We start from the raw sequence: 21,711 nt of genomic DNA on the forward strand, positions 1-21,711 counted from the left end.
AAATGCATCAAGTGCCAAAAATTTGCAACTTTTCCACGCCAACCACCCGAGCCCCTGACCACCATGAACAGTCTTTGGCCCTTTGCCCAATGGGGCATCGACCTAATAGGCCCAATGACAGAGGGGAAGGGAAAGGTCAAAATGGCAGTAGTTGCAGTAGACTATTTCACTAAGTAGGCAGAAGCCGAGCCCTTGGCAAAGGCAACCACCCAAACCGTCAAGAGCTTTGTATGGAAGAACATAATTTGCCGCTTCGGTCTCTCCTACGCCATTATCGCTGACAATGACATTCAATTTGACAACAAGGAATTCAAATCATTTTGCTCAGCATTCAACATCAAGCTTTTCTTTGCCTCTCCCGGTCATCCTCAGGCTAACGGATATGTTGAGGTTGTCAACAAGACCATCAAACATACCTTGAAGACCAAGCTTGATGCAAAAAAGGGAAAGTGGCCTGACCTCATATTCGAAGTCTTATGTTCCTACCGGACGACTTGTCGATCCTCGACCGGGGAAACCCCCTATTCATTGCCTTTGCTTCTGAATCCATCATCCCAATTGAGGTCGGACTTGCCTCATACCGCTTCGACACATTAGCTGCTCTCTTGCCCTCTCTCCCATGCTCGGCCGCATCTGCTACAATCTTCCTTTTCTTCCCAGGCGAAGTAGTCTTCAGAGCAAGGACGCTGGTAGACCCACTATGCCTCATACCCCCAGGCACCGGCGCGCCTCTACTTGTATTCCCTTGGGACAAGCTACCCTTGGCCAGCAGTGCCCCCATTATTAGCCTCCTCTGGGCAGGCGGGGTAGGACCAACCGACCTACTTGTCTTCTTTGTATTGGCCATCTTCGCTGTCAAACCAATACAACCAATGAGCACAAGTTATTTTCTCATTAACAAACAATTCAAGAGGGGAAGTACCAAGACTCACCTGGGGCTCCAAAGTCGTACTTGGCCAAATTCTCAGGAGATACGAGGTCTGCAGCGCTCAACTTTCGGGCGGGTCGACTAAGCACTTTTCGCACCTCTTCCACACTATCTTCTGACAACGGAAGCCTCTCCCACTCACCCTCTGCAAAAATAAACAACCAAAGATTACTATTAGTACAAGCACAACGTTAGCTAATAATCAAAGTGTACAAAGACCAATGCATCGGCTCAACCGGACAACCTATTATGTGGAAATTCGTCGGCACTCTATTCGTGGTCACCCTCTCACTTCGGCCGAATTCCCAGGCTCCACTCGCGAAAAACCATTTTTTCTTCTAGTCCTTGTGAGCGTCTGGGTGACCCACCTGTATTTGGCGAGTCGTGTCATCGATGAACTGCCCGTTTGGCAATTGCGAGCAGTACACCCACCCTTGCAAATTTGGACTTGACTTCATTTCAAACAAGTGTGTGAATTAAGCCATACTTGGGGCATCATACTTCTCATCTCGGAACAATACATACAACCCAATTAATGTCCTCCAACTATTGGGTGTTAGTTGAGCTGGCGCAATTCCTAACTTCCTTAAGATGTATTGGAAGTAGGGATGGAGAGGAAGTCTAACCCCATGATGAAAACTTTTGGCAAAACACAAAATATGCCCATCCGGCGGGTCACTCAAGACATCCCCCTCTCCTGGGAGGCTCAGATGGATGTAATTGGGAATTTGGAACTCCACCCTTAATTTTTCAAGCTCCTCCTCTTTCATCCTGTTCTCACACAGCCCATCAACGGACCAGTACGTCCTAGGCGCCATGTGCCTACCCACATCACCACCACTTGTGGGTGTCTCTCCATTATCACTGTCCTCACTACCAGTGTCCTTTCCTTCACTTTCCATCACCATGGACAAGCTTTCTTGGACGGTTTTGAGCACTTTGCCTACCCCCATATTTCCACACCCCATCCGGGGTCGGGGCACACTTGGTCTCATAGGTGTCCCATCACTTGTGGACGCCTGGTCGGACTCCCCCTCATCCATGAAATTGTTTTCTCTTAATGAATCGTCCGAGGAAGCCATGAAATGTCCGACCCCAATGCACCTGCCCATCCAAGACAAACCACAAATCAAGATGGGAAGTGCTTGGAATACCAAGACAACACCATGGACATATCAGATCACTACTGGTTTCCCACCCCTCATATGTGCTCTTCCACCCCCAATTTCACAACATTCACCCTATCACTTTTTTCCATGTTCAGCCACTAATCATGCATTCATATCAATATTCACAAGTTATCAAGGAAGAGCAATAACAACCCAAGCCTTACCTGTATTCCGCGGCTTCAAAAGCTCAGACGGGTTCCGACCCACTTGTCTTAGCTCTTATGTACCTGGCCAACAACACCGTACAACATCCAATAAATTACACAGGTCCAAAAATGAAGGCGTATTGCCTACCCAGTGCTCGGCAAGGTTCATACCCACCTGGCCCTACTCACAATTTTCACAATTCATAATCAGAATTCAAAGGTCCGCATCGGGTTGGACGACTACAATTTCTCACAATTCTAAATTTTCTAAGGCACAATCATCAAAATCAAATGGCTAGGAAGGATTTCGAAGTGCCTACCTCAAATGCTCGTAACAAGCTCCAACTTTCTGACCCGAGTAGCTCACTGCCAGCGTCGCCTCCGAGCCTCCGAGCCCTAGCACCGAGGAGCACACAAAGGAACACTTCCAATCCGACTAGCCCCCTCTGCGCAGCACCTCACAACCGAGCCAACGCCCGAGCCGAGCAGCCCCCCCTGCGCAGGGCCTCCGAGCCGAGCAGCCTCCTCCAACCCAGCTCCTCCGAGTCGCCGCCAAGACCAGCCCGAGCCCAAGCCTCCGCCTCGCGCACCAGCTCCGGCCCGAGCCCAAGCTCTCTTACCTGAGCCTGATCCGATCCGGCCCTTCTTCTCCTGCGCCTCCGACCCGAACCGAACCCCTCCAATCCGAGCCTCCGAGTCGCCAAAACCCGTCCGACCCGAGCCTTGAGCACCTGCGCCTCCAAGCCCGAGCAGCACCTCCGCCTCGTGCAGCGCCTCCAAGCTCGATCAGCCCCTCCGATCCGAGCAGCGCCTCTGCTTTGCGCACCAGCTTTGGCCTGAGCCTAAGCTCCCTTGCCCAAGCCCGATCAGACCACCTTCGCCTCCGACTCGAGCAGCCCCCCCTCGATTCCGTGCCTCTTCCTCCGACCCGAGCTCCCTGGATCCGAACCCTTTTTTACGTTCTGTTTCCTACCCACACAACCACACTCTCCTCTTAAGCTCTCCCTTTTTCTTCAAACAGTGGAGCATCAAGTGAAATATGGGTTGAGCTTTTTATATTTGGTCCCTACAATTTAAGTTCCAATTTTAAACTACAAGGACAAAATCCCACCATTCAGTTGGGCGGGATTCACTAGGATTTCGCCAAGTGTCTATGGCTCGAAATACAGAGTGATTCAAAAAAAAAAAATTATTATGACCTTTCATATCTCACCCCCCAAGCTTTCCGACAGTGCAACTTTTCTTGTTAAGGAACTTGGGGGACTCCTGGACAGTATCTTAAGCAGGAACAAGTATGTGGTCACTTGTCGTTCTGCTCGGACTTCTTTGTATACAAAGTTTCCAACCAAGAAGTACCTTTTGCTCGGAAACTTGGGGGACTTCTGTTCGTATCACTAATCATCTCGACATAACGACAAGTCACATAAGACTTAGCATCATGTCGTTTGGGCCTAAGCAAGGTCTTCCTAGGCCCAAAGGCTAAGCCCTTCCTAGGCCCAAAGGCTAAGCCCTTCCTAGGCTCCTGGGCTCCTAGGCACCGACCTCCTAGGCCCAGAGACTAAGTCTTTCCTAGGCTCATGGGCTCCTAGGCTTCGGCCTCCTACACCCTGACCTCCTAGGCTTCGGCCTCCCAAGCTTCAGCCTCCTAGGCTCTGACCCGTGTCAACTCATTCGGATCCCCGAAATAGGTGACACGTGACACTCCTACAATGCAAGTCGTCACAAGGGACACGTGTCATCACCGGATTGGTTGACACTCTTCCAAAAGTACTATAAAAGAGGTACTTTCTTGTCAGAAATGGGGATTCAATCATTATTATACTATTCATTCACTCTGCTCAAATATTCTCTTGACACTGACTTGAACGTCGGAGGAGGTTCGACCGGTACCATACCGGTGCCCTTCCCGCTCACTTTTTGTGTATCTGCGCATGGTGCTTCGGATATTACGTTTTCTCCACTATTCACTATTCAGGCCCAGCTACCCGTTCCTACCCTACTTCGACGTGGCATCCTCTCAGTGGGAGGTCAACGGGTCTACGTGGTTTGACTCGACGTTGAGTGCTCTACCATTTTTAAGCATCAATAGTTCTCGACAGTTATTTATCGAAATGTTTGTGTTTATTCAACACTTATTTGCCAAACATTGGTAGATGTTTCGGTAGATAACTATTAAATGAATCTGAATAATTTCATTATGTTTTTGTAATAAATGGTAAAATAAAAAAAAATTAGACAAAATATGTTAAGGTGATCAACTCAGTATAGAGTCTATAGACTCACTCTCTCTCGGTAAAATAGGAATCAAATAAAAAAATAAATAAATAAAAGATGCTATTTAGCAAAACAGAAAAAAGATCAAGTTCGGATAACAAAGTGTATGTATGAGTATGAGTATCAGAGTATGAAAGGCCAGCAGAGAAGAGTAGAGTAGAGTAGAAGAGAGCAATGGAGAGTGAGAGGGAGGGAAAGGCGAAAGGAGGCATGATGATGAGTAGTAAGGAATGGGAGGAGCAGTGTGGGCTGTACGAGGCGTACAACGAACTGCACGGGGTGGCGCAAGCGTTCGACAGTCAGCTGGAGGCTCCAGCGGTGGTGGTGGTAGGGCACCAGACAGATGGCAAGAGCGCATTGGTGGAAGCTCTGATGGGGTTCCAGTTCAACCATGTCGGCGGCGGCACCAAGACCCGGCGACCCATTACCCTCCACATGAAGTACGACCCCGACTGCCACTCCCCTATCTGCCGCCTCCTCTCTCGTGATGATGAGTCTGACTCTGCTGATAATGACGAGGAGCTTACATTGAAGTCTCTCCCCCAGATTCAGGCCTACATCGAAGCTGAAAACATGAGGCTTGAGAAGGAGCCTTGCCAATTCTCCGCTAAGGAAATCATTATTCGAGTCCAATACAAGTATTGCCCAAACCTCACCATCATTGACACTCCCGGACTTATTGCTCCTGCTCCTGGTCCAAAGAATCGACTATTACAGGTCAATTCTATAAAACCATGCATTGAGTTTTATGTTACTTCATAGTTGTATTTGTGTGTCACATTGCTTGATTTGCGCATAGGCAACTTTATCAGTGACTAGTACTTTTAGTTTTTGGCTAATTGGAATTGCAATGGGGAATGGGGATTTATTGATTGATTGATGGATTGACAATGATAGTTGTTACATTGATGCCAGGGTCAAGCCCGCGCGGTCGAGGCACTAGTACGAGCAAAAATGCAGCATAAAGAGTTTATTATATTGTGTCTTGAAGATTGCAGTGACTGGAGTAATGCAACTACACGAAGGGTCGTAATGCAAGTATGCCAACTTCCTTCTTTCCCTTTTAGGCATTGTGTTCATTGAAACCCTGAATCCTTGCCTTGCTCATCGTGTTCATATCTATCCTGTTTCTTTTCAAAAAAATAAAAAATAAAAAATAAATAAACAGATCGATCCTGAGCTCTCAAGGACTGTAATTGTTTCAACCAAGCTTGATACCAAAATACCCCAGTTTGCACGTTCATCAGATGTGGAAGTATTTCTGTCACCTCCCGCTTGTACGCTTGATGGCTGCATCTTGGGAGACTCTCCCTTTTTTACTTCTGTGCCCTCTGGAAGGGTTGGTTTTGGACATGATTCGGTTTACAGATCTAATGATGAGTTTAAACAGGCACGTATACTTGCTTATCTTGTCTTCTTTTTTCAGAATAAATAATCAAAATTTCATTCACTGTCCTTAATTTATGATTCTCAACATTCCGCCACTGAGTGTTATTATCACTTTAATGAAGTAAGTGGTAAACTTTATGCTACATCTATATTGTTTAGTAACTTTTAGTGCATTTGGGTGTCATAATTTTAATCCACTTATACCCTGAAGTCAGAATATGTTTCTTTGCTCACATGTTTCTTACTACTGCTAGTCCTACCGGGAAAAACATTTTTCCATTAGTGATAAACTGGCCGCCTGCAATTCGTAATATGTACCCTCCTGATTGGAACTTTGGCCCGAAATATTTCAGTCTCAACAGCTTTTGATCCAAATACAATCTCAGATTACAAAGCGCATATGGAAAACGAACGGCTTTTATAGATTTGTTCTGTACCTTTATAGATTTTTTTATTTGTTAATCATCTTAAAAATGGCTATTTCAATTTCATACATAATATAATAATATATTAATTAAGGTAATAAATATCCTATGCCAATTTTTCTATCAACCTTTGCTGCAGACACTTTGTAACCAGTCCTTCCTATTTATTCTTTCTGATAAGAAACATGAGTATGTTTATGCTGGTATAAAATAATGTTTATTAATCTTGAATCATAGAATAGTTGTAATATTTTCTAATGCAGGCAATATCATTAAGAGAGATGGAAGATGTTGCAAGCTTAGAGGAAAAATTGGGCCGGTCACTGTCAGTACAAGAAAGAAGTAGAATAGGTGTAAGCAAACTTAGGTGCTTTTTGGAAGAATTACTTCAGAAAAGGTATGCAAATTTTCTACTTTCCTATTCTGATCAGAATAATTTATGTAGTCCTATGCCTAAAAGTTTTGGAAGTGTATATTGCAAGGTATATGGATAATGTGCCATTGATCGTTCCACTTCTTGAGAAGGAGTACCGGAGCGCAACAAGAAAAATGAATGAAATAAATCAAGAACTCAGGTCCATACTTAACTCACAAAGAATTGTTCTTTTTAGGCAATTTACAGAATGTATTCAAATGGCATTTTATTTGCTTAAACTCTGATAAAACCATGAATCAGGAATGAGGTATAACCATTAAGTAAATTTTATTTTTGTCTCTGTTATATTAAACATATTCTCATAAATGGTTTCTTTTCTATACCGGTTGGTTATGTTGTATTCTTTTCTTTATGCAGCACTTTGGATGAACTGAAACTAAAGGAGAAAGGAAGAGTATTTCATGATCTGTTCTTGACGAAGGTTTCTTTGGTTGAGGCGTTCTCCTTTACAAGGACTTATTTGTTAATGTTATCAATATCTTATTATCTAAATCTTTTGTGGTGGTTTATTGTACCTTATCTGTGGGTAGTATCTAAGGGGTTTGATTCTTGAGAATGGCCACTTCATGCAATAATGCTGAAGTGTAGGACTGCATTGAGATCTCCCCTCCAAAGACCCCCCCCTCCCCCATGTTAAGCATGGCCAAAAGTGGATAATGGACTTCTTTCCAGACCTATATGGGTGAAAGGATTCATGTAAACTAGTCATAATGCTTAGTTTGTATTAACTTTGTGCTTAATATAGAGGTCCCATGATCTTCTAAGACCTTTTTTTTTTCTTTTCTGAGTTTTACATTGTTATTCTAATGCTTTAAGATAGCTGTTCCTATTTTTCGTTTATATCTACTGACAAAAAAATGCTTTATTTCTCAGTTATCATTGCTACTGAAAGGAACTGTTGTTGCACCTCCAGATAAATTTGGTAAATCATCTTAATGTTGCTTATCACAGAGAATTTAAGCTTATGGTTACTAAAGAAGGGATAACTTCTTTTATTTTTCAAATAATAGCATCACTCTCCCCCCTGGCCCGGGCTTAAAGATTTTGTTTTATTTCATGTTGTGTTGTTGGACCCTTGACCGTTTTAGTTTCATTTATATATTTTTCAAGGTGAAACACTACAAGATGAGAGGACTAATGGAGGGGCATTTGTTAGTAGTGATGGCCTTCAGTTCCCTCACAAGCTTATACCTGTAAGCTATAAAATTCTTTGACTGGAAATTTTCTTTAGAATTGTGCTCTTTTGTCTTTTGGTGTCTGTATTTCTTGCATGCTTTTTTTGTTCATTTATGAATCAGGCTTTCTTCTTTCTGTAACTTCTGGTACTGATTAATAAATCATGAGGAAAATCAGTCCGTTTAAATGTTTCTGTGTTTGCCTGACATTAACATGTAGGTAAAAGTTTCTACTAGACTGCAATGTATTAATTTGTTCCTGTGTTCTGGACCCATAATGACTTGAAACTTCTTAGAGTTTCATATACATACATGTAAGAACTGAGTATCCTTGCGTGTAGAATGCAGGAATGCGTCTATATGGGGGTGCTCAATACCATCGTGCCATGGCTGAGTTTCGTTTTGTAGTTGGAGGAACAAAATGCCCTCCAATTACAAGGGAAGAAATTGTAAATGCATGTGGAGTGGAAGATTTACATGATGGCACAAACTACTCAAGGTATTTATGCTTTTAAGATATAATCATGATTGTGATACTGATTTATTTTTTGTTTTAAGCTGTAATAGTTATGTTCCAAAATTTTCTTATTTTTTTGTTTCCTTTTCTCCTAATCCCTTTCCTAATTCAAATTTATTTTTGAAACTCAGGACAGCTTGTGTAATAGCTGTTGCAAAGGCCCGTGATACATTCGAACCTTTCCTTCATCAGGTGATGAATAATTTCTCTCAGTAATTTCTCATTTTTCTTTTCCTTCCATCTTTTTCCTGTGACTTGAGTTTGTCACAAGGGGTGCAATATAGGTATCCAGTGTCGTTATATGTTTAAAAGTCCAATTCATGAACATGATCCTGGTGTGCATTTCCAGTGAACAAGTAGTATGTGGAGAAAATTTATGATTAATACAAATAGAAAAAATCTGTTACTGTTCTGGTAATTGAATGAAATTGCAATATAGTAGTTCATTTTCAAGATAGATATGTATTGAATATCTGTTTCGGCTAAACTGATGTTATCTGGAGTACGATAAAAGAAACAGAAAGAAAGAAAGAAAGAGGCCCGCATCTTCCTGCTACCTTATAAATTTGTTTGAGAAGAGTCCTGCCACCTTATAACTTGGTCAACTCATTCTGTATCTTTTTCACAATCAACACCGACCTTGGAGCACCTATAATTTACCCAACAGATGGTAGACTATCAGAACTCTCTCAAGCCTGCAGTCTTGAGTCTTTTGACAAAGAAAGCCACCTCAGAAAGGGCAATGGCCCATGGATCCCATACAGGGAGCTCCCATAGCTTTCATTTTCAATCTATCCAGAAGAAATGTATGGGAAACTTGCTATTCAGCTCTCTTTGCATTCTGGCATCCCTTTGAACCTTCACACTGTCATGCAATTATCCTTGCCTAATTTAACATTCATTTTTTCAATCTTACACCACCCTCATGCTAGTGCAGTATTCTGGAGATATATGTAGCTCAAAGTATAATTATCATTGCCCGTATGACTTGAGAAATTAAGCTGAGGTGTGGCTGTAGGAAATTCATATTTAACTTTTATTGCAATAATCTTCTGTTTTGTTTTTTTGTTGAAATCAAATGAAATAACAGTTCCTACAAGTGCATATGAAAGGCTTATTGTTTAAGTAACATACAAACATATCATCATGTCTTCATACAATATATAATGAGCATTTTGACTTTCTTTATGTGTTGGGCTGAACATACAATATTTAGGAAAAATTGAGACGAAAAAAAAAAGGTGGAAAAACAAAAAGAATGCCATATATGCTAATAAGAACGTCATATATGGTTATACACTTAGAGGTGCTCACCAATGGATTGACATGCCCTTCACAATTAGATGGCACTAAAGTTTCATCTATGGGAATGAAAAAGGGGGAAAAAAAAAAATTAATCTTGTAAGTTGATATGACCACTGAAGTTCACTTCATTAAAAAAATCAATGGATTTAATTGAATTTTAACATGTTGATAGTTTTATAATAATTAATGAAATACTTTTTTCTGTGTTATTATTTGATCAGAATAGGTCAAATCCATATTTACTTTATTAAACAAATGGATTTGCAGACTTGGATTCCAATTGGACTAGCGGTTGAAACTTCTTTACAATATCTAAATAATTGATTTGAAATTTCGATGAAAATGCAATCCATTGAGAGGTTTAATGTCAAACAAGCCTGTTTTGGTAGAGAGTGCTATCACTAAGACAGTATAGCCTAATAACCTGACTTAGGTTCTACTTCTTTTGGTCTGATAGGTTCCATTTGTTTCGCGTAAACGGACTTCCTAAAGTTATGGTTGTTTTGATGTAAAATAGTTCTGCAGAAAAATTTTCTGATATTTGTTTGAACTGAAACGAGTCACATGAGAGTTGAAGCCTTGGCCAAAGCACATTCAAGAAAAAATTTTGTAGAAAATTTTCTGAAAGAAAAATTTCCCTAGGAAACTTTCTCAACATAATAGTTTTCCTAAACGGATCCTATTTCTGTTAAACAAATGGAGCCTAAAGGAAAATGTTTTCTACGAGAAATCATTTTCTTGGAAATTACTTGTCGAATATAAAGGTTGAGAGAGTTGAAGCCTTGACAAAAACATACCCAAGATTTATATTGTTAAAAGTTATCCACTACTTTACCAGACAACAAAAACGTTTTTTAAGAAAATATTTCCAGCAGAAGAATTCTCAAAATTCTATTTTCCGTTAAACAAATGGATCCCAGAGGAAAATATTTCTTTGAAATGATTTGGTTTCTTGAAATTCTAATGTGTTTGGTATGTACAATAAAATCTTATAGTTCATACTTCCCGCAAACTAGAGTTTGCCTTTAATTAGAAGAGGGTGGCTGATGATTGGTAACCGGTGGTGGTTAGAATAGCTTGCTAAGTTGGTTCAAAAAATGACTTTCCCCTTTAAGTTGGTTTTGAAATCATTTTCCAAATTTCCATTTCTTGAGGGTTTATTTTCTGGTGACTAGGACAATATTTTTACTGGCCATCACAGGAAAAATGGAAATTAAAAATAAAAGCTTTCTTTGTAGAATGGTAGGGTGGGTGGGTGGGTGTGTGGGGGGGGTTTAGAAAATGACTTCCCCTTATAAAAGAGGAAGTCAGTTTCCGAATTTCCCCTTTTGAGGGGCTATTTTCCATTGACTAGGTATTTATTTAATTGATCATCATGCCAAACAATGGAAATTGCAAAAAGTTAATCTAGAAGTTGATATTCCACGGAACAAGTGTACTATTAGTATTTTTTTTTTTTTTTTTTTTTTTTTTTTCAATATTTACATATGGTTTGATGTTCTCAAGATATGAATTTGATGCTCATTATTGTCAGTAGGTACTTCCATATAAGATTGGGGAATTAAATATTGTCATCACAAAGGATCTCCAAAAGTTTATTGATTTGGTCTGTCATGGATATTTAGAATTCTTACCTAATATCTTAGAGTCATTAGACTGGACTTGTAACGACTAAATTTAACCTATCCACTTATGGGTGTTGTATTCCTAACATGTGCTCTAACTTCTGTACTGTATTTATTTTTCAGTATTGTAATTAGTGGTCCTTATGCTAAGTTGAAGCATTTTTTAAATTTATGTTTGTTTGTCCATGTGTGCGTGTGCTATGTGCTACTTCTAATTATATTTTTTGTGGTGAATTAGGCTGGATATAAGTTTCCCAAGAAAAAAACTTGTATGTCTAGCATATGGAGACATCATGCCAGTTTGAGATTTCAGTTACTAAACTTTTTGAGTGCTTTCGATTATTAGAAGTTTTGTTTCTGCTTGTTGCTAGCCATTTTTGGAAAATTAACATTTCTCTACTTGTTGTGCAGTTAGGTTGTAGACTCTTGCACATTCTGAAGAGATTACTTCCTATATCAGTATATCTTCTTCAGGTATGGATTCATCCTTGTGTAGATTGGTTGTTTTAATTGTGTGCATATAACCTTCTAAAATTTTATTCACTTAATTCTTGCAATTTTTTATCTTGCTTCCTACAGAAAGATGGTGAGTATTTAAGTGGCCATGAGGTGTTTCTCAGGCGTGTTGCTTCTGCTTTTAATGACTTCGCAGAATCTACTGAACGGGCATGTCGTGAAAAGTAAACCACTAACCACTTTGCTGTTTATGTCTTTTACTATATATTAAGCAAATTCCCTATTGGTGCTGTGTTTTTTTTTTTTTGGGCTAATAAAATTCACCAAAAAAAAATCCTTATTAACAACTAGATCCAATGGGGTAAAAATTAATATAATTTTCAACTAAGTATAGAAGATTTGATGTCCAATATTTCCTATCTTCTACAGTTTGTCCAATAGTTACAAGGACATCTGTTGAAGAGCCGATTTCTCTAAAGATGTGTGTATCTCCACTTGATCCATGAGTGATCAAAAAAATTGAAGGTCTCTAATAATAGTGTAAGGTGCCATGACATAGCAGATCAACCAATTACATTATCTATAATAAGTTGGAGTTCTCTTTCATTTTAAGCTTTTCATAGCTGTGTCTAACTGTTCATTCCAGACCATCTTTCATAGCTCTACATTTAGTCATTAGAAGAGTGCTTAGTCTTAAGTTCTTGTTCTTGCAAGAATAGGGTACCCATTAGAATCACGTGTAATAAAATTTATAAAAACTTCATTACCTTATCGTATCGAGTCATCAAAATTGAGTTGGGAGAGGTGGGGCAACTTGAGAGGTTTTACTTGCCTCACCCACTCTTCCAATTTAGGGAAGTGGTGGTAAGGGAACGTTTCTCTAACTTTACCTCATCTTCCTCGTCTGGTGTACTATCCTGCTACATGTTTGTATGTTGGTAGAAACGCCAAATTCCTTAATTTCTTGCTGGTGGGCGGTAGTGGAAGCTTCAATCTGGAGAGAGTGGAATTGGGTGGGAATAGAAAGGGAAAGGGCCAGAAGTTTTTTTATTGATTTTATTGTTTTTATTTTTAAGGGGTTATATTGGAATCTAAAACTCTAAAAAAAAAATTTGTGGGTTACGTGAGCAAATTTGTGGGGTCAAATAGAATGACTCGCTATATAAATAATAAAATATCCTCTTAAATTGAACATTTTGCAAGTTCCTCTTAGATTTCTGTAGAAGCAGCTATGATAATGGAAGAAAGAAAAATTTTACTTATTTTTAGGTGTGGCTAGAAGCTTAGAAATTAAGTTCATTTTTTTTTTTTTTGGCCAGGAGAAATTAAGTTCATTTTATTTAGTTTTTATTAATTAAAATTAGAATTTAGGTGTAGTTATTTATAACAGTTTAAGGTTATGATTAATAGAGTTTAATTATGATTTTTTATCAAAACTGTAACCCTCTCTTTTCAAAAATAGTGGTTTGGTAAAAGATTTCAAGTATAGCAAAAAAAAAAAAAAGGGTGTGTTGGGCCTTTTATTTTGGTGTGTAGGTTATTTAGTTTTGTTGTGAAAGTGGCTCGTCGGAAAGGGCTTCAAGAAGAACAAGGAAGCTGGAAGAAGTTAGCTAGAGGGTTTTTCAAGGTGAAGCAAGGTGGCTGACCGGTCGCAGGGTTCCAGGGAGCTATGAGGGGGCTACAGGGGGTGGCCGACCGATCGGAGGTTCTAGCCGACCAGTCGCCAGCTGCCCGAGAGCCCAAGGAAGGTTGCAGGGAGGTGGCCGACCAATCGCCCAAGACCAGTGAGCAACGGAGGCAAGGACTCGAGGTGGGCTGACCGGTCGCAGGGCAGGGCTGACCGGTGGCATGGGCACAGCGAGGAGGCACGGATTCTGAGACTATTTTGGTTTCCTAGAAGGGTATGGAGACTTGTAGGACAAAGAGGACTTGCGCAAGACTTTCCAAGTGCGGGAAGGAGTCCTAAAGGGATTTCTTAGTGTACAAGGAATAAAATTAGTTAATAGGTAGTTTATCTAATTCTTTTAGGTTTAGGAATCCATATTGTAAGTGGTAAGCCTATGCTCTATAAATAGGCTACTACAAGTCTCATAGAAGTAAGTCGGAAGACTTCAGGGAAGTTTTCAAGACCCAAAAGACTCAGGTGAGAGTTTAGGTGGGAGACTTCAAGGAGGTTCCATGAAACTCATCTCAATGTAGAAGATCAATAGCTAGAGACTCAGGTGCGAGACTCAAGGGGAGGGCTAGAGACTTCAAGGGAAGAAACTCAAAGGGAGACTCGGGTTAGAGACTCAAGGGTGAGTGACTTCAAGGGAGAGGGTTCATAGGAAGAGTACAAGATCTAAGGGTTTCTCAAGTCTTCATAAGTATTGAAGAAAGGGAGAAACACAAGAGGGCGTGTGTGTGCAATGGAGAAGAGATCGGCTGCGGGTTGGGTAGTCTAGGGTTTCAATAAGTTCTTGTAATCTTATTCTATACATAGTGCAGCTGTGATTCTCAAGGATCACATGGGGACGTAGGCCAAGTTCGCTGAACCTCAAGAACAAATCTTGGTGTTCTTTATTGCTTATTGTTGCTGTTATTGTGTGTGTTTGCTAATCGTTTGATCCTAGCATAACATCAAGGAAACAAGGTCACGGGGAAGGGTGAGATTTATTCCGCATTTAATTTCACCACAATTGGTATCAGAGCCGCGATTAGGAGGTTTCTTTGATGTCAAGCGATGACAGCAAAAAAAGCATGGAAAATGGGGAGGTCCAAATCCAACAACAATCCAAGGAAGATGGTTGTTTCAAGTGAGGTGCACTAGGCCATTGGAAAAGGGATTGTAAGTTATGGCTGGAGAAGAAGAAGAAAATGGCTGAAAACTCAAGTAATGTCGCAGTTGACGACGGGGAGCTTTGGGTGGAATCTTCGGGTAATTCTACTCCACATGCTTGGTGTTTGGACTCCGGATTTGATATGTGGGTTCATATGAGGAAACTAGTGGTGGCAAAGTTTTGTTGGGGGGGGGGGTAACTCTATGTGCAAGGTTCATGGAAAAGGCACAGTCAAGGTGAAGATGCAAGGTGAAATTGTTAGAAGGCTAGGGAAACTCAAATGATCAAGTGAGATCAAGGGAGTTATGCAATCTAATAACCTCTACAGGCTTTCGGGGATTACAATGATAGGTGGAGCAACGGTATCTACCAAGGGGAGCTTTGGTGTTGAGCTCAAGGAGCATTGTGACAAGGGAAGGCAAGGGCATCGTCTCACAAAGGAAGAGTCTCATCAAATAGGTGCCAAGGCAAAGGAAAAAGCAACAAGCCATGATTGTTGTGTGGCAAGTTCGAGAGTTCTATTGCAACCAATTACATTTTTGTCTACAAAAGCAGAGTACATTGCTTTAGATGAGGCTGGAAAGGAAGCTACTTGGCTCGAAGGCTTGGCAAGGAATTCATCAAAGTTTGGCTTCAAGGATGCAGCAAGGGAATTCAAGGGGGATGAAGGGTTGAGAGTTGTTGAAGGAGGTGCAACCAAGAAGGCAACCAAGGTGGTTATGGAGGTAAATTCGGTTCAAGGGAAGGGCATTTCCGAGATGGTAGAGCATGACACAAGGGTTGATGGGTGTGGGCAGCGACAACAATCAACCAAGGTACAAGAACAAGTGGAGCAAAGGAGCACAAGGCTGTCCGGGTCCAAAAGTACCATCAAACTAACTCCCAAGTGTTGGTGGGAAAAAGGACAGAGGTTACTATGGTGTTACTAAGGGAAATCCGGCTACATTCAAGGGGGCTTGTGAGAGCAAGGAATGGCAACGTCGGAGGTGTGCTAGGTTGTCTCTACAAAGGAACTTCGGGTTGAAGTTTGTTCCTAAATCCAAGGGGAAAGTTGGCTATGAACGGGTTTATGGAACAAGGGAAAAAGAGAATCTTGAGGCTGCAGTAAAGATTCGAGGATGCAAGCTAGGCTTGAGCTTGCTCAATTCTTCTAGGTACTGAAGATTGAGGTGGAGCACCTTCTCACTTAATGTGCGTTGAGGCAAGGGTATTTGCCAATGTGAAGGGTTCTTGGAGTTTGTTCGGGGTTACTTCAAGACATAAGAGGATATCTCGAAGGTACAACATGACTTTGGTTTCGAGTCGCCAAGGTGGAGATTGTTGTGAAAGTGGCTCGTCGGAAAGGGCTTCAAGAAGAACAAGGAAGCTGGAAGAAGTCAGCTAGAAGGTTTTTCGAGGTGAAGCAAGGTGGCCGACCAGTCGCCGGGATCCAGGGAGCTACGAGGGGGCTACAGGGGGTGGCCGACCGGTCACCGTCGCCGGCTGCCCGAGAGCCCAAGGAAGGTTGCAGGGAGATGGCCGACTGGTCGAGCAAGCTAGCCGACCGGTTGCCCAAGACCAGTGAGCAGCGGAGGCAAGGAGTCGAGGTGGGCCGACCAGTTGCCCGGGCACAGCGAGGAGGCGTGGATTCTGAGACAGTTTTGGTTTCCTAGAAAGGTACGGAGACTTGGAGGACAAGGAGGACTTGCGAAAGACTTTCCAAGTGCAAGGAGTCCTAAAGTGTTTTCTTAGTGTACAAGGAATATAATTAGTTAATAGGTAGTTTATCTAATTCTATTAGTTTTAGGAATCTATATTGTAAGTGGTAAGCCTATGCTCTATAAATGGGCTACTACAAGTCTCATAGAAGTAAGTCGAAAGACTTCAAGGAAGTTTTCATGACCCAAAAGACTCAGGTGAGAGTTTAGGTGAGAGACTTCAAGGAGGTTCCATGAAACTCATCTCAATGTAGAAGATCAATAGCTAAAGACTCAGGTGCGAGACTCAAGGGAAGGGCTAGAGACTTCAAGGGAAGAAACTCAAAGGGAGACTTGGGTTAGAGACTCAAGGGTGAGTGACTTCAAGGGAGAGGGTTCATAGGAAGAGCACCAGATCTAAGGGTTTCTCAAGTCTTCATAAGTATTGAAGAGAGGGAGAAACACAAGAGGGCGTGTGTGTGCAAGGGAGAAGTGATCGACTGCGGGTTGGGTAGTCTAGGGTTTCAATAAGTTTTTGTAATCTTCTTCTATACATAGTGCAGCTGTGATTCTCAAGGATCACACGGGGACGTAGGCAAAGTTCGCCGAACCTCGATAACAAATCTTGGTGTTCTTTATTGCTTGTTGTTGCTGTTATTGTGTGTTTGCTAATCATTTAATCCTAGCATAACATCAAGGAAACAAGGTCATTGGGAAGGGTGAGATTTATTCCGCATTTAATTTCACCACAAGTTTCGTGTGCAGGCCCTACTGCACCCTGTATTTTGGCTATTCTTGAAATTTGTATAAAAACTGCTACTTTTGAAAATAGGGGGTAAACTTTTTGCTAGTTTTGATAAAAATTATTATGTTATTTCAGTTTTTATTTTTATTTTTATTATTATTTCCAACATAAGGGTCCTTGTGATAATCTGTGGGAGAGAGTTTGTTTTGGGCTTCATTATGGGTGGCAATCACTCCAGCATACAGGGACTACTCATCTTATATAATTATGTCTAATTGGGAGGCTTTTGTGTGTTAGGGTTCCATTAATGCTGTTGTACTAGGATCTAGAGCTTATGTGTTTACTAGGGCTGTTTTACTATACTTTTGTTATCTGTTTTTTTGGTCTGTATAATATCCTAGAGCTTGTTATCTAGGACCTTTTAAGATGGTGGACATCTTGTCCACTTTATTGTACCATGTACTTCTTTATTTGCATTTAATGAAATCATGTTCCTCATAAAAAATAAAAAGTCGAAGCCCTTGGAAAGACATTTCTCGAGGGCATATACCTTTCTTGGATGCTGTAAGTTTGTAGTGGGTAAAGGGGATTTGGTGAGGTTTTGGGAGGATGTTTGGCTGGGGGAGAGGGCTTTGGCAGCAAGGACTTTGGCAGCAAGGTTTCCCAGATTATATTTGCTGTCTCAGAAGAACATTACCAAAATTTCCAGCTTTGCAAATCCACTTTTTTATCACTATAGCTGGGACTTTGGGTTTAAAAGAAATAATCTGAATGAGAGGAAATGGGTGAATTCTCTGAGCTGATGATGCTTTTAGAGGATGTGCGTATGTCTCCAGCTAGGGGGGACATTAGGAAGTGGAGTCTTGAGGCCCTAGGGATGCTCTCCTGTAAATCAGCAAGTCTGTGTGATCAGCCAGATTTCTCGATGTTTCAGCCTTTGGACCAGATTTGGGAAGGCAGGGTTCCCCCTAAGATCAAGGTTTTTGGTATGGCTTGTGGCGTACGGGCGGATCAATACCTGTGATCAAGTCCAAAATGCCTTATTTGTATTGTTCTCCACATTGGTGTATCATGTATAAAGAAAGGGAAGAGAGCGTTGATCATGTTTTTCTTCACTGCCCGCTTGCTCTAAAGCTGTGGAGGCTGTTTAAGATGGTCAATGCTGTTGGGTTATTCGCAGGGGCTGTTACGCTTTGAGTTGTGAGCAACATAAGGTTTTAGAAGAAATAAGAAAGCAAAGATCTTATAGAGATGCATGGCATTAGCAATTTTGTTGGTTATTTGGTCAGAGCGAAATAGGAGGATTTTTGAGGACTATAAAGGAGTGGGTGAGGATCAGGTTTTGGTTGGCATTGTGGGCATCAGTGTCTTCAGATTTTAGGGGGTATATCATGATAGATTTGAAAGCTGCTGTATGTTAATGAGCTAGTTTAGAGGTTTGTAATGTTCTGATTTAGGTGGTGGCATTCCTTGGTGTAAGAGGTTCTGTTGTTGTGGACATGGTGTCCACAATATGTATTTGGATATTTTTCTTTAATAAAAGTATCTGTTTCTCTTAAAAAAAAGGAAATAAAAAAGAAGATAAAACGTCAAGTGACTTTAAGGGAATACAATCCTCAAGAATATACATATGATGCTTGTATGTTCTGTTCTGGTTTCCTTCAATTGATACCTACTCTTATGTTAAATATGTTTTTGCTGCAGATGCATGGAGGATTTATTAAGCACCACCCGCTATGTCACCTGGTCCCTTCACAATAAGGTTATCATAGTTGACTTCAAAGGCATTTCAACATGGTTTATGCTGTAATTTCGAACTGGTCTACTTTTTTGGTGTAGGAAAATCTGGCAAGCAAATCTAATTGTGCTAGTATAATATAAAGAAAATATAAAGGGGAATCTGAGGGTAGCTTTTGTGGACTGCTGGCCCACTTTGATTGTACTCTTCACCTTTATTAATTATTATGTTTCCTATAAAACAAAGAATAATTTAGATTCAGAACGGAGAGATATAGAAATCAAAACCCAGTTAAACGGGGTTGGTTTTCTGGTTGAAAAACCTGGAAAAGAAGAGAACTTCTTTACTTTTTGGCCGAGAAAAAACAAATATCTTCTGTTGTGGATTTTCTAGGATAAATCAATTAACTTCTGAAATACTAAAACTCTGTTAAGGCCCTTAACAAAATTCTCATTTTTACTATAGAAATGCTTAAAAGAAATATGATCTCAACTCTCTCAAATATTAATAAAAGGAACATGAAACAGACATAAGAGTCCAACTAAAATAGGTGCTGTTCCTTGAATCAATTTTCCTTTTATCTTATTTGCTTGCTGCTGCTACGGTATTTTTCTTGCTCCTGCATCATTTTACTTGAAGTTTGTAACTGCTTTATGTATGTGTTCTAACTGGGATCTTAATATATGTCATTCAGCGCATTCTATCGTCACTTTGAGTGAGAATTAATCCCTTTTTTTTTTACTTGAATTAATATATGTCATTCAGTACATTATTTCTCCATTTTGTTTCTTGCCATGTTTCTTTTTTATATAGTGGCACCTGACAAAAAGGGCATAGTCAAGCCTTGAAATTTTTACATCATTGATTTTAGGCTTATTTGCACATTTACCCCCTGAAACTATAGTTTCGTCTCACTTCATCCCTTAAAGTTTATTGTCTCAATTTGCCCCCATAAGTTTCCTCCATGTCTCACATAACCCAAAACTATCAAGTTTGTTTCCACCATTTGAATGGCTGACATGGCGAAAACGTGGTGGGGGTATATAGACAGACTAGACGGTTTCGGATTATGTGAGACATGGGAGAAACTTACATGGGGTAAATTGAGATAATAAACTTTAAGGGGGTAAAGTGAGACGAAGTTATAGTTTCAAGGGGTAAATGTGCAAATAAGCCTCCATTTTCTTGCAATGGGGAACTATCAACAGCTTTTTTAGAAAACACAAACACATATTTATTTTGTTTTCCATACAATTTACTTGCTCTACTCATCTGACCTCTCTTTTGATGTCTAATTAGTAGAATCGGGCTGGGTTGCGTCAATTTCTAGACTCGTTTTCTGGAACAGAACATGCCACTGTGGGTGGTGGTAGTTGTGTCTCTTCTGGTCCCTCCCAAGATTCATCAATTGGGTCAGTTTCCAATGAGAAGGACACCAAGTCAAGGACAGACGTAAAACTCAGTCATCTGGCTTCTGGCACTGACTTGACTTCTTCTATTCATACAACAGAAACAAAGCTGGCTGATCTTCTGGATAGTACACTTTGGAATAGGAGGCTTGCTCCTTCATCTGAAAGGATTGTTTATGCTTTGGTGCAGCAGATATTTCATGGCATAAGAGAATATTTCTTGGCTTCCGCAGAGTTGAAGGTTTGTAATATAAACTGCTTATTTGTTAATGTCTTTTTACAACCTGCTCACTATAATAATCATGAACTGATTGTTAAACAATGAGTAGACCCCAAAACCCTAAGCTGTGAGGGAATTGACCAACAATGTATATCAAGCTAACACCCTCCATCGCTTGCATCCCCATCCTGCCCTTGGAGAGATAGAGAAATGTAGAAAGACAAAAACATATAGGTGTAGTCTCACTTTACACCTTGCAAACCAACAATGAAGTGAGGAATGAAGATCGGAGGAACCTCCTGCAAACCAAGGCTTTGATACCATATTAGACAACTAGACCCCAAATGTATATTAAGCTGTTGGGAATTAGTCACCACAGACTGGTAATTTCCTAAGTAGGTAGAGAATTAGCCAACAATATATATTAAGCTACACAGATTATGAGGAAGAGATAGGTAGCATGCTGTTTTGGTCGATGTTTCAGGCGTTGTGAAGAATGGCCTGTTTCTTTAATTCTTATTAACTTTTTCTATTTATTTTATTTATGTTGTGGGCTTTATTTGTTTTTGTTTTTTTTTTTGTTTCATTGTTTAATCGGACAATGATGTATTACCATATCACCCATGTTTCTCTCTTAACAACTTGCGTTATTGTTTTGCAGTTCAACTGCTTTCTTCTAATGCCTGTTGTAGATAAATTGCCTGCACTTCTTAGGGAAGACTTAAAATCTGCTTTTGAAGATGACTTGGATAATATTTTTGACATCACCAACATGAGACATTTATTAGGCCAGCGGAAGCGAGACGTAGAGATTGAACTAAAAAGGGTATTTCTGCCTTATAATTCTCCCCACTAAAACCTGTTAAATGGTTCTTTCTCTCACTTGCACATGTGCTCACACACATTTGAACGATATGCTGTTGGCTTCGCAGATCAAGAGGCTTAAGGATAAATTCAGATCACTACATGAGCAGCTTAGTTCGCATCAACGCAATGCTACTGCCTTTTCTGATTCCGGTTGAGTGATTCTTGATCCGATGTATTGGTGTGCCGAAGTCAAATTTGTTAGATGAAAGATGGTATGGTTTTCTTGTAGTGTGTTTATGATAAAAGTGAGCATTAACGGACATATATGATTAGATTTGAATGAAATTAGTGGAGAAAAAATCTTATAAGTTTGTATGGACAATAGGCTTCTATTCAGATAATACACTCGGGTTGGATTATTGTCCACCCTGAGAGCAGTTTTCTTTTGGCTA

The 21,711-nt window shown here is 40.4% G+C and overlaps 1 protein-coding gene across 2 annotated transcripts; it reads left to right on the forward strand.

Moving 5' to 3' along the window:
* The first annotated feature begins 4,659 nt into the window (after positions 1-4,659).
* On the forward strand, positions 4,660-21,711 carry ARC5 (P-loop containing nucleoside triphosphate hydrolases superfamily protein). 2 transcript variants are annotated; one of them, XR_015123334.1, is made up of 16 exons: positions 4,660-5,234; positions 5,433-5,555; positions 5,686-5,907; positions 6,595-6,728; positions 6,814-6,906; positions 7,125-7,188; positions 7,641-7,689; positions 7,878-7,960; positions 8,284-8,441; positions 8,591-8,651; positions 11,801-11,863; positions 11,969-12,069; positions 18,790-18,847; positions 20,126-20,235; positions 20,334-20,473; positions 21,114-21,253. XR_015123334.1 is itself a non-coding variant. In XM_086250538.1 (16 exons), the coding sequence occupies exons 1-16, from the start codon at positions 4,692-4,694 to the stop codon at positions 21,472-21,474; spliced, it is 2,355 nt and encodes a 784-aa protein (XP_086106664.1). In that variant the 5' UTR covers positions 4,660-4,691; the 3' UTR covers positions 21,475-21,711. The 2 variants fall into 2 exon arrangements, 1 of the variants encoding a protein (XP_086106664.1); XM_086250538.1 differs by adding an exon at positions 21,385-21,711 and having other exon boundaries at positions 20,126-20,473; positions 21,114-21,278.

Source organism: Dryas octopetala, chromosome 7 (assembly GCF_963921425.1).
Source record: "Dryas octopetala chromosome 7, drDryOcto1.1, whole genome shotgun sequence".
In the NCBI taxonomy this organism is placed as follows: Eukaryota; Viridiplantae; Streptophyta; class Magnoliopsida; order Rosales; family Rosaceae; genus Dryas; species Dryas octopetala.

Bases quoted from the DNA above. Each gene is read 5' to 3' on its own strand.
- ARC5 (XM_086250538.1), top strand. From the start codon at position 4,692: ATGGAGAGTGAGAGGGAGGGAAAGGCGAAAGGAGGCATGATGATGAGT. The intron at 6,729-6,813 runs GTATGCAAATTT...GTATATTGCAAG, and splicing joins GAAGAATTACTTCAGAAAAG to GTATATGGATAATGTGCCAT. The intron at 20,474-21,113 runs GTTTGTAATATA...ATTGTTTTGCAG, and splicing joins TGGCTTCCGCAGAGTTGAAG to TTCAACTGCTTTCTTCTAAT.